General features: G+C 45.4%; 1 protein-coding gene across 8 annotated transcripts in view; it reads right to left on the bottom strand.

Annotated features, from left to right (window-relative positions):
* Nucleotides 1–9,628: 9,628 nt before the first annotated feature.
* The window catches only part of qtrt2 (queuine tRNA-ribosyltransferase accessory subunit 2), a 15,528-nt gene continuing 11,709 nt past the window's right edge, over nt 9,629–13,447 (bottom strand). For 4 of the 8 annotated variants that reach the window (XM_078096613.1, XM_040167351.2, XM_040167349.2 and 1 more), the window contains 3 exons: nt 12,813–12,899; nt 11,491–11,605; nt 9,629–11,356 (listed from right to left, as the gene is read on the bottom strand). In XM_078096613.1, coding sequence (XP_077952739.1) covers nt 11,104–11,356; nt 11,491–11,605; nt 12,813–12,899 — 455 coding nt within the window. In that variant the 3' untranslated portion in view covers nt 9,629–11,103. The remainder of the gene's footprint in view (nt 11,357–11,490; nt 11,606–12,812; nt 12,900–13,447) is intronic. The other 4 variants (XM_078096614.1, XM_040167354.2, XM_040167353.2 and 1 more) reach the window with 1 other exon arrangement.

Below are 13,447 nucleotides of genomic sequence, written 5' to 3'. Positions count from 1 at the left end.
GTGACTTCCATTCACAAGTAGCCCTGAGTAGTTGACTTAACTATTTAGCGTGATTAGATATAATTAGTTCTGGATGATTAGAGATGCAGAGGGTTTCCAAATAAGAGGTCAAAGGAGGACGTTTGAACGTGAAACGCTTCAGTGAAGCACTGTTTAAATCAAGAAGCAGGGAATGACCCCGTTCCTTATCTCCAAACACGTCGACATAAAACCAGAACAACGGCCACCTGAAATAAATGTTCGGTCATTTTTATGCCAAAAAGAAACAGTCAAGAGCCGAGACTCCGACTACAGTTCATTGTGTACGCTGCACGAACCGCAGCAGGCACTCACACACCTGATCCAATCTCTGCAAACACACACACACACACACACACACACACACACACAGTTTGCCTTTATATCTAATGAACTACGTCTCTTCAGGGTGCAGAGTGGCACAATGCTTCTTCAGACGGTCTCCTATGGAGCAGATTAAACAGCCACTGTTGCAGCCCTGAGAATCACTATCACAATGCTGCCGCGCGATTATTATCATCAGCCAGCCGCGGGTCTCACAGGGGGGCCACTTTCCAAGTTAATGAGGGGAGACGGGACCAAAAAACACAGAGGCAAAGGCTGAGGCAGACGGTCTCGCCAGAGGCACATTTTATTCGTGGTGAGAATTTTGCAGATTACATTATTTTACCCAATTGAGGCTCTACTGTATCTCTGAATCTTTTTGCACTAAGTTGCAGATACGCTGTGCTCTTTAAATAGTGGCAGATTCAATAATGTATTGGCAAAGATAAGTCATGCATTATGCAGAGTCACACCTTTCTAACGCTGGATCCTCAGCACCTGGGCTCCCCTTCTGTCGATCTGGTGAGCAATTACAGCGAGTCCTCCCTGCCACCTTCGCAGGGAGGAGACGGAGGAGAAGAAATGAGCATTAAATTACACCACATTTAGAGAACGAGAGTGAAGGCTGTTGCCCACTTTGTTCTCTGGCTTGTTGTCCGTTTCACGGAGGCCTGCTGGTGCTTCTGACAGAGCCGGAATGAAACGGATTCCTCTTTTCTGGTTGGTGTTTATTCAGAAAGTTTACCGAGTCTCAAGATTGAGGGGCTTTTTTGAAGATGTTCTTATCAAAACCCTCACAAGCACCTGGATGGAAGCAGTTACCTTAATCAGCACACACACAAACACACACACACACACACACTGAACACGTCTTTGCTATCTACTCTGCTTTCTCTCCGTTTGAATTTGCGGCTGCTCCCTGTTTCCTCCCTGCTGGGCGAGATACTCTGCACACGTGACTGACATGCAAAGCTACTAAACTGTTTCCATGGACAAATCCCTTCTGTTGTGTCCATGTTATTAATTGTTCAATTTCCAGTTCACTCAGCTTCGCAACCACATGTGTGCTTCCTCTGTGTGTGTGTGTGTGTGTGTGTGTGTGTTGGGCTCTCGTGTATTGATTGTTCAGTGTTGATGCACAGGTGGTTTGTTACTGCATGGACGTATTGACCAGTATGTTGCCGAGCGCTTCTCCGGCCGTCTGCGTGTCGTTGGAAACGAGACTGGAGTTAAAGAAATAGTTCCCCATTTTGGGAAATTGCTTTTTTTTTGCAGAGAGTTAAATGAGAGGATCAATGGCGCAAATTGTATATCTGTATGCTAAACAGAAAGCTAGATCCAGCCGCGGCTGAGCTTAGCTCGGCATGACGACGGAACCGACAGCCGTCCCACCTAAAAAGGTCAATCTGCCCACCAGCACCTCGGCCACGTATTGAGGGGGGGGAAAAGTTGAAATGCTATTATCTTATTCTCATTATACTTTAGATTTTTCCACATCTGCCCCCCCCCCCTCCCGCCACTCCCTTCCAGTCTTTAAGAAAAGCTAAGCTATCTGTCCGCTAGGCGTGATTATGAATCCCACAGCTCTGGTTGCAGAGACCTGCAGCTGCAGGCAGAGATGATTCGTCAGACGTGGAATCGCTAATGGAAATGAGCTTCAGGCTTTGTGGTGTTTTCATCCCCTGGGATTTTTATCCAATATAATGAGCATTCTCATCAAAATGTCAAACTATTCCTTAGCGAACGACTGATACTCATTCCTACTATCCTTTGTGCGCGTTCCCCCTCTTACCATTTAATGTATCGATTTAATTAATCCTCTCCAACACATCCTTTCTTCTCTGTTAGCCAAGGGCCCGTCATGTTCTCCTACCAATTGACTTCATGTCTCTCGCACCTTCCCTTTCTTTCATATTTGACTTTTCCTGGCCATATAATCCCGTCCCGCTCCCCCATCTGCCTGTTCGTCATGTGAAACTTGTTAATTAAATCTGCAGGTTGAGAGACCCCCCCCCGGGGGAACAAAGTTCGATGAGCACAAATAGATGACTTTCATTCCACACAATTCTTTCCCTGATGTCGGCCCCCCGTCCGCGGCCCAATTGAGGGGAGTGAGTGCGTGCACTTGTACAATAACAAAGGGCCCATCTAAGCAGTGTAAGAGCAATCTCAATCACTCACTCAATGCTAACACGCTTCCCTCGTCTCAGTCACGGCAGGAACAGCAGACAGCAAATGTCCACATTTGAGAACCTTTGCCTTTACCCCGTTTCCCTGCGGCTCTCATCTCTGCTTTTGCTGATGACGTGTCATCTAAATCAGGAAAGATGGTGCTCCTACCGAAGCCTTAATGCGTACCTGTTGTGTGGCGGAGATGTCCTCTAACCGCGAGATGTCATCTCATTCCCCCAAAGCCAAAGGCCGACGTCACTGTTGATTCATAAAGAACGGAACAGAGGTTACATGCAAATTAGGTTAAAACCGTGCCTGGCCGTGCAACCTGCAAATTGAGACAAATATCCAGGCCCGCAATCACGTGTGTACTCACACACATACGAAGTGTACTTGGTAGTCCGACAGAGAGCTGCCCGGCCTGTCTTCAGCTGCAGGCGGTATCCCGGTTGGCCCAGCTGTTCTTTTGCCCCTGCAGCTAACTCAGTGTTTTGACCTCCACATCTCCAGCAACAACGACCCGACCCAGCTGGCCCAAACATCAGCAGCACCCAAAACCACATCCAAATGCAAAGTCACGGGGAAAACATGGCGGTGAGTCATCACGGAGACAACAATCCTTCTCAAAATAGCCTAGAAGGTCCCAAATTGCCCGCCGAAAGTATGTCATCGGCAAACCCACGTCCAGAGGTGAACTTCAGCGGCTGTTTTAAAACCAATGTGTAAAACACATTGGTTTTAAAACAGCCGGCTAAGAGATGTGTTTCCATGGTTACAATCAATGACACCTTCTTAGTAAATGTGGCTCAATTTGTTTTAATTTGGACAGCGACATAAATTAATAAATAAATAAATCATAATTGAGGAGGCAGAGAATAGTTTTGAAACGTTTTCAGACTACAGGAAACCCTTCGATAGATTTAGACTTTAGTTTTACAATGACCCAACTGACCCCCGTGAATTTCATATCTGCTGGTAATGTTTATTTTACGGGGGCCAAGGCTTCTGCTCGTGGAGGAAGCTGAGTACAAGGATAAGCGGTATATTCCCCCAAGAAAAACATCACAACACTAACATTTGAGAGACATTTTTATTTTGAGTCAAAATTAGAGTTTAATCATACTTTTCACTGGCGTGTTATTTATTAATGTGTTTGCTCGTGCTGATGAGAGCGCTACATAACTTAGCCGACTGAACTACAATCAGACCGACTTGTCGCTGTCATGACTAATAAATATATTATAATACAATTTGAATAACAATCAGTCCAATTTTACAAAAGACACGGCGGAGTGCCCACATCCATAATGTTGTGCATTGTATCAGAACACCACACTTGCTGTAATAAGACCGTTAGCCTAGTGTCATCTTGTGTCTTATTTGAGGGTTTTGATGGAAAATGTTGCGACGCAGATTGTCCTTTCCATTAAAAACATGCAAATTCTGGCTCCCGTGTGGACTTGTCCTGAAGAGACATAAGATGCTGCGACAGCAGCGAAGGCAAAGGCCACTGGTGTCCAGGAGGCAAGTGGCCTCAGGGACAGACAGACCCGAAATAATAATATTCTAGCTTTAACTCCTGCTTTGAACTTCATCACCCTTTCCCCCGTGTATTTCTCAACCTTAAACAACCCGGAGACGAAATTTTGACAACTGATGGAAATGTTTGCTGAATGAATTTGACCAGCATCACCTACGTGGTGTAACGACACCGGAGGAAGGAGGAACACTGCCGGTTGGACGCCGGTATTGTGCCGTCCCATCTTATGCATCGCCAATGACCTTTTTTTTTGTAGGGACGTAATTGAAAATCAGACGTAGAATATTTCCGTTGGCAGGGTGGTGTCATTGCACTGCTAAACGTGAGGGAGCGAACTTGATGTGGTGGTGGTGCCGAGGTGGACGCCAGAGAGAGAGAGATTTGCGGCCTGACAGCCTTTACATCATCGCCATTAAAACACCGGACCAACGCCGGCGTTTGGGAGTTTGGGCTCCGTCAGAAACACACACTGCCGTCGGCCCGCAGCAGTGAGGCGGAGGATTCTCCTCACGTACTGCTCACAGCAGAAGGAATAAGGAAGATTTAGAGAGGCGGGTGGGGGTGGGTGGGGGGGGGGGAAACAACATTTGAAACGTGTCCTGTAGGCTGAATGCAAAGCATCAACAACCGAGGCGCCGAGATGACACGAGGAAATTGCCTTCCAAACTCAACGAGCGTCAGTGTATTTATCACAGCGGCAGCAACAGTCACACTGTTTGTTTCCAAGGACGGAAGCGTGAACTTTTAGAGAAATGGCACCAAAAAAGAAGTCTACTTTTGGACATTCGATAGTATACAGACTAATATTTGTGCAAAACTCATCACGAATTAAGTTTCGGCCCATTGTAAGGCTAAAAGTTCATCTTTATTGCGGTGAACTCTCAGTCAATGGTTTGTTACATCACTCGTTTATGGTCTGAAAAAAATGATTTTTTCAGAGGCCTGGTTCTCACATGACGGGATTACAGGTCGATGGCTGGAAGTCTGTCGGTGTCCTCCGTGGCGTTAGCATGCGTCTCCGTAAGCGCCTCGAGTGAACACACGTGATCGAATGGCATCCCGCTCGGTTTTGCGTTGCATTTCCTGCGCCTAATTGGCCATAAAATGAAAGGATTACTGAAAACCTTGCAGACTGTAACAGAGGAGATAAAAGACAAAAAGGGATGGACGCACATGCAGACCAGACATTGGGGAAAAGAGGGATGATTCATTAAAAAATTAACACGGTTGACTCCAGAAGTTAGCATTGAAAATCATCAAAAAGGGCAGAACGACATGAGGAACACGTATCCGACGTATCGGACGGACCAACACAGATAGAGGCGAGCGCAGGGGATGTATGAGTATTTCAATCAGGGCCGGACAATTACAGAGGCGGGAGCAAGTAAAGTGAACGACAACAAAAGAAAAATGGTCAATGACACCGGCGACAAGCAAATTCAATCTCTGTGGGCTTTTTGAAAAGTCACTCAACGCCGCCGGTTTACGTGATTTGAGAAGCGACTGTTGTGTTCGCTCTTTGGCGTGTCAACGGTCCTTGAATGTGGAAATGGAAACATTCACTTACAACAACAACAACAACAAAAAAGAGCAATCACGCGCCGGCGCAGAGACGCTTCAAGCTCGGTGGCGTTTTGCACGAGAGCAGCAGCGTGCCGTATTCCTGAGCCCACTGACGTAAAGCACAGATGAACATCGGCTCCAAATGACTTGAAAGCGCGTGGCTTACGTGGCGGTCAGCTCTAGGCGGAGCGGGAGCAGAGCGAGGCCCGAGGCAGCTTTCTGTTCATAGACGGGAATTCTCAATGAGCGAGTAGCACTGGATTGGGCTTGGAAGGGTTATTTAAAGAGCTTCTTTTTCTTGGTGGAAAATCCATTACGAACAATACCACCCCTGTGAAGGGTAGTTATATCTCTCAGATATCTCTAAGATGAGATATTTAAAAGAAAATTGCGTTTAAAATCACCACAATTTGCAGACGCCGTGCCGAGCAACAGATACGTGACGTGTCTCAAAGCTCCACAAGCGCGTCGGCTTTTGATGTTTCTTCAACTTTGGATGAATTTATAAATCTCTCGCTATCGGCTGTCTCTGCTCAAAGAGGCCAAGAAATAAAACTCATCTCTGCAATGGGATTTCTCTGCACGCTCCTCGTTTCTCACACTTAAAGATTCACTTTCTATACCGGTCGCCTGATCCCTCCACGGCTGCCGTTGAATGTTATTTGATTGCCATTTATTCTCACCTGCAATGCTTTGTGAATTCGCTACCCGTCTTCCAAGCGTGATTAATTATTCCAACAATTTTCTTAGAAAGAAAATATTGTTATCTTTAATCTTTTAATTTTTAAGCACCATTAATTAAAGCCACACTAGGCACAAAGTAGCTGTTGCAACATTTTTTTTTGTTCCTCGCTTTGAGGCAAAGAAGACACAACTTTACTTTACCTGCTGCAACTCGACAAGAAGCAACTCGACAAGAAGCAGCCGAACGCTTCAGACGATCGCTATTTAATCAGGGCTCTGCATGTAAATCAATCAGGATGTCGAGTTGCACTCAGAAAAACCCAAACCCTCCGAGCTGTCATTATAATTACATTCTATTGAGTTACGCCTGATTATCGTGCTAGTCACTGTTGATTTTAGCAGGTTAAGCCTCCTTCAATGTATTGGAGATGGTGTGCACACACGGAAAAGGTCAAATGCAGAATCAATGGGGCCTTTCTCCACACTCCTGTGCTGCCACGAGGCACACAATGCCGTGCATCAAGCTCAAATGAACGCTGTGATTGCGGCAGATTAACCACTTACTGTAGAAATAATGGTTTAAGATTGACAATAAACCATCCTGAATTTTGGAGGACGGAAATAGATGATTTGCAGCGTAAATCCCTGATTATTGACGAAGGCATCACATAAATCCAGCATCATTAAAAGTCTTCCGTCCCCGAACGTCTTTTCTCACTTTCAAACAAGCGCCGGATGAGCTTCAGAAAACCGCGGCAATCAAATGGAACTGGTTTGAAGTGTCATTGCAAATTTCCCCTCAGGAAATATCAGGAGCTAATATTCCACGTGTTGCACCATAAGAGGAAGATGAATCCCTAAATAATTTCTCGTTGTGAAGGAGGGATTTCAAACTATTGCTCATGTAGAAATAACACCAGGAGGCCTTTAGCTGTCAACGTTTAAGGTCCTGCAAATCCCTTCAGGCAATTTACCTCGTCTGCAAAGAGCAAATCTAATGCAGCCGCTCAGAACCCTTTAAGTGTTGATTTTCTCCCGAAAACCCCCCTTTTCCTCCCCTACATCTCCCGCTGTTTTCCATTCCAGCAAACCTGACCTGAAAACGCTGCTGAGCGAGGCGTCAGTTCCCCGTTTACCCGCAGTAACCGATGATCCTCACCAGTAAAGGTCAAACTGGTGGCCTTTTCGTCCTCGCGCTGTCCCAGCACAGCTGACCTTTCATTCCATTTCCATTGACCTCCAGGGCAGGAGAGCGATATGAAAGGGAGAGCCTTGCTCCAGTATCACAGACACTAGAGAGGCAGAATCTCACCTGACCTTCTGTAACATTTGGTTTCCCCTGAACAAACTCCTGACTGACTTAAATTACAGAGAAGAGGAAGGATTTTAGCTCCTTGAACAGTAAAAAGCATCACGAAATCACACAGTAATCCTGCATTTAGGAAGCGAATCGCTGTGCAGAAGGAGCATGACTTCACCGATTTGAAGATGAGAAACGTGCGTTACCCTCGAGCCCCGGGGACAATATTCCAACTATCGATTTGTGTTACAAATACGTGTTGCAGGAAAAGGCATTTTTTACAATTTTCTATAATCCTACTATTTTTCTTACTGTGGAGAGATCATTTTTGGTGAAAGGGAAGACAAAATAAAACTTCTAATAAATGTTTTTTTTTTATTTCCAACCACCTTGGCTTCCACTCAAACAATAAAGTTTTTAGAACTGGTGTGGACACAAAGCGAGGATGTGTAAGTCAAAGAGAGGACTTGGTGTAATCAATCTTTGTTTTTCTGTGAAAGTAAATCAATTATTTGATAATATATCGATTGACAGGAAATTTGGTATTCATGTTTACCTCAGAATAAATGTTACATCCTCTAGGGCCGTCATCATAAAAACTTCTATTTGTCCAATACTTTGCTTTATGACGTCCCCATTGCAGCTGTGTAATAAATCTTTGCATCCCAACCGTCACTCAACGTAGACCTCAACACACTCAGTCCTGCCCAGATTTGTACAACTGAAGTCTCGACTGACGCTCAAACAACCATCGCTTTAACAAAGTCAAAGGACAACACCAACAAACAAGCACCTGGCTTTACAGGTACATAAAAAGAGCATAAACTTAAAAAGACAAACATGGTCGGCATTAATAAAAAGTGTGATTCTCAGAATTAAGCCTGCGTGTGTGATTACAAGCGGGACACACAACTACAGATGTGTGCAGATGTAAAACACAGATTGTTTTTATCCCTTCCAGATTTGTGAAAGGAGAATAATACTTTAGTTTCTTATCCCATCCACTCGATACTGACGCAGAAGGTCATGAGGAATGAAAAGGTCTGGATTATTAATATATCGTGACCTTTTTCCACCTCTATGCGTGAGAGTCCTTTAACCTGCGCGTTCAGAAATCCCCCTCGTGAAGTCTTCACTCACCGACCGACCGGCTCCCTTCTGATTCAGAACATTGTCGGCCGATGATTTATGTGAATAAATTAATCCTGAAACACATCGCAGAGGTAATAAAGCAATCTGGACTCCTGTTTAGTGAGCAATCCTTCACAGCCAGCGCGGTGAGAGGGAAAAAAAAAGATAGGCGCTCCTCGCGCGAGGTCAAGGGTCACCGCGGGGTCCGAGGGGAGGGAGAGGAGACGGTGGGCCCGTGTGCGTGGACGTTTAGAGGAGCCACACTGTACACTCTGACGTGTATTTTGTCATGTTTGTTTTCGTTACCATCGCCACGTAAGCGGTTATTAATGTCGCGCAAAAATTTGTCGAGTCATTTTTAGGCAAATAATAAATGAAGATGGATCTTGGTACATGAATACAAAGTGGCTCCTTTGAGTAATTGCCGCACGGCTGTGAAACATAAAAAAATTAATGATTTAAGGCACCGATGCGTCACAATGCGACACCTGCCTCTCAAAGTGACAAATAGTGTCACTTTCTCTCTGCAGTCTCTCGCCGATGAAACTTTTCTCTCGCCGACATTTCCTCCACGATAACGGCGACCGCACTTCAAACAACGCGGCTTCGTGGGAGAACAGCTGATCTGATCCTTCTTGCTGCCACCACAGCAGATAACAATTGAAAGTTGTTGAAACGAGTTGAAAGTTCCTCTTATATGGATATTTCCTCCTGGATTTTTATTATATATTTAAATAATTAGAAATTTAATAGATTTACTGAAACCTGAAATCTGAGCAAGAACTGGACATGCTGAGATAACAGCTGTATTATTAAAAGTCTACCAGTTCAAAGCTTCCCAAATGAAAGTTTTGATAAATGTGGAATATTCACAGTAATAAATCCAAAGGGACGTGTTTATGGAGCATTTTAGTACCTTTTTATTTCCAGCCACAGCTGCCAAATTCTTTCAATAAAAAAGGTTGGATGACTGCAGACGCATACCTGCTCAGGAGCTGGAGAGCTGCTGGACATAGTGGGACATGTTCCCGCTTAAGAGACGGATTCATCTCAAGACCCCCATAATACATCAAAATGAATAATAAATTAGAATGCATTAGTCAAGACTTATTAGAAGCAGCTCGATTCAAAAATATCTTCTAAGGGGCTCAGACTGAAACCCTGTTCTAACAAGTGCATATATTTACCAAGGGTGGATTTACTGAGCGGCTTAAATACAAATCCCACATGGAAACATCATTAGCTGCTGAACACCTCCACCGAGGGTTCCCGACTAAACTATGAACAGCAGTTATCAGCGAGAGGACGGAATTATCCATTTACTACTTCTATTCTTACTGGCTAACATGGCATCACAATTTTCTCCACACTTTAGTTTTCTACTTATTTCGCCCACAGGCATAAATTACCTACTTTCATTCCAAATACGTTTTATATTTCTTCATTCGTGCACTTTGTCCACTTAGCGATGACAGAAAATCCTTCAAGCTACTACTCTAGAATGCACTTTGGAGTAAAAGTAACCCAAAAGTGCGACAAAATGGGCTCGCCACTGTTCCATTAATCCGTCACACTCTCCTCCAGCCCGGTCCGTCCCCCACAGACATCTGGTGGAATAGTAGTCAATTATACCTCCTCACCTTCAAAAAGGCCTCCCTGCACGTCTGCACGGTGGGCTGTAGAGACCCATCTCCACCCCTGAATTTCATCCATTCTCAGCAGCAGGAACGATGGTGCAGTAAACCTTCAGGTAACCTCCCGAAACCCACACCCAATCTCATCACATGTGCCGATTATTCAGTGGATTTGACGGACGCAGATAGCGAAATACATTTTAGATATTCGAGCAAATGATTTTTAAAAAGTCTGACTCGACAAAAAAGCTTTGGGGGAACTTTTATACAGGTGATGTTTTAACGCATAACAGGAGAAATGAAAGTAACGGTTCACCCGAGTCGATTCTCCCTCTGGCCAACACTCGTCCAGAGGAGCTCAAAGGTATTCAGTCACTGTCGATGGTACACCGCCATACGTCCTCACATTCCTCCCTTTATGCAAAGTCCCCCTGATCCAGCTCCTCTCACGCCCACCTCGCTTTGACTTCTCCCGGCTATGATCAATACACCAGATTAAGCAGGTCCGTTACAGCGTGAAACCACGACGCACCGCCGAGGGACACACATCAAATGGTCGCCTATATGGTGTCCTTTCATCCTCCTGCATTAAAAGCATCTGCTTCAGGGAGCGTAACTTCAGAGGCATGTGGAGGGACTCCTCTGCAGCAGAAAGGCAGAGCTTTGAGTGAGTCCAGTGATCGTAGAGGAGGACGAGGAGAATAAGGATCAATCCTTCTATCAGTGGGATTTATCAGTCATTCATTTCGTTCTGTCTGCCCGCCTCCCTCCCCGAGTACTCGTCTCTTAAGGACGTCCAGTTTATCATTAGCCAGAGCTTCTCTCAGGGCCCTGAAGAAGGCATGGTAGTGGGCCGTGTTGTGGATCATGAGCAACACTCCGGCCAGCAGCTCATTGGTCACCAGCAGGTGGTGCAGGTACGCCCTCTGGTGGTTCACGCAGCAGTAGCAGCCACACCCCTCGACCAGCGGCCTGAAGTCATCTCTGTGCCTTCGGAGAAGAAGTTCAAAACAAAGTTTGCGAGTTAGCAGAATTCATGAACACGCGCCCCCCCCCCGGTGAATATGAATCGAGTGTTCCGGATTCTGCGAGCACCGTCGGGGGTTTGTGGGACGGGCAACTACCTCTTGTCTTTGAGATCAATTTCAAAGGACGTCATCCGCGATTGATCGGCAGGGTTTGAGTCTCCGTTCTGTCGGGTCTCTCCTGACGCGGTCTTCTCTTCGGCCAGCTCCACCACTGGAAACACACACGCGCATTAGTCCCATCTCCAAAAAAAAAACACTCACGCCATGACCCCGTCCGCTAGCAGAGAATACGCCACAACACGGGGGGAAAAAAACAACGCCTTATCGGCCTGAAGGCAAAAATAAAACAGACTGTAGCTCGACCCCTTTGAATCGCTGCGGTGTCCTTTCATGCTCTCCACTGTTCTAATACAATTGCTCACTGGCTGTGTCGTAAATAGGGGGGTGTTCACTGCAAGGTGAAAACTTCATTGCATCTAATGCGTACAAAAAAGTAACCCGAGGTGATTGGGTGTGTTTGATGCAGAGGGCTTTTGTTCACAGGAGGGAACACAACAGTTACAGACACCAGGGGAGGAAGGGAGATGGAAGAAGAAAAAAATAGCTGTGAATTTGATTAAAGATTAAAGGGTTTAAAAAGGTAACAAAGAGCAAAATGGGTTTAGCGCCAACCGTAACGGGTGAAGCAGAGAGCAACAAAGTGTATAAACTGAGCATTAAATTGAATTTAGCTTTGAGGAGGGACTGATAAGAGAACACCAGGGAAAAAAAATGAGGCTCGGCCAAAGGAAGATTTAAAGGAGGGAGGAGGAGCTCGTGCTGAGGAGCAAGTCTGTCTTATAAAGACCAGAACAGAAAAGGGCTTCAACAAACTCAGGTTTTTTTAATCAAATACATTTAAACCCCAGTAGCTAAACTCATTGACTGTATATTAGAAGTGGACATCATCACTGTCACAACCCCCATTGGTTTGTGGAGATATGAAGTTGAGTTTGACATTTTAGCAGTCAATCACGCTTTTTTCAATTCATTTTTTGCAAGAAAAGAAATATCAGATTTCATGACCTGAAAACAATTAAAAGTGTGTGACTTTTCAAAGTCGTAAAAGTTTATAACATGGCATGACTCATATTAGGGTTAAACAGGTTCTGGTTTTAAGTCAATGACCAAAAATGATAACGTCGCCTTTTGGCTTTTTAGGGCGGAATAGATGCAGGAAGGGGATTTAGGGAATAAAAGTAAAATCCGATGATGAAAACTTGAAGTTCAAAAAGACGAAGCGCATAACCCCCAGAGGTTAAGGGCTGACAGAGCGTACAGTCAAAAGAGGGCCTGAACGAGAAAGTCCCCCCCACTGGGTTTCAGTAATTGGTTGAGAGGGGAATTAGAACTTCTCTCGAGGTTGTGTCACTTCTCACCTCCGCTGAACTCCACCAGACTGCCGGCGCCGAGTCGGCGAACGCCGCCTGACACCGGATGCTGCCGGGTACCGAACTTCACTCCGGCTGTCGGGACGAGTTTAACGCAGCGTTTTAATGAAGCACGCGAGTCGCCTCCCACAGCTCCTCACAGAATCACGGGCCCAGACTTCATGTTACCTCGGCAGATACGTAATGCACCGTCGATTGACTCTCTTCTGCCCAATTACCTCAACTGACCATTACCTCTACACACAAACACACGCACATCCTCAACTTCAATAACCATCCTATCCAGCCCTGATTTTAAAGCTAAATAAATCCATTATCCGCAGGGAAATAGGAGACACGCACCCCTTTCCTTTTCATTATGTGAAAACCGGCTCAAACTGCAGGCTGACCTCCCCGTGCTCTGCCCAAATTGAAATTAGATCAAGCGCTGATAATACACACCGAAGATGCTGCGCAAGGTCTGTGCCTTTTCAGTGTAGTAAAAGATGGTGCAATTAGAAAAAGGGTCTCTGTTCAGCCTCTCACCTTTGAGATGAATGGCCCTTCAGTTTCATATAAGCACATGGAACATTTCTAAGCATTTTCTAACTCTGAATCAGAGGCCCCTCCTGTAGGAGCCCACC

Source organism: Gasterosteus aculeatus, chromosome 21, assembly GCF_964276395.1.
Source record: "Gasterosteus aculeatus chromosome 21, fGasAcu3.hap1.1, whole genome shotgun sequence".
NCBI lineage: Eukaryota > Metazoa > Chordata > Actinopteri > Perciformes > Gasterosteidae > Gasterosteus > Gasterosteus aculeatus.
The sequence above is the reverse complement of the archived record's forward strand: the minus strand, read 5'-3'. Positions and strand labels throughout refer to the sequence as shown.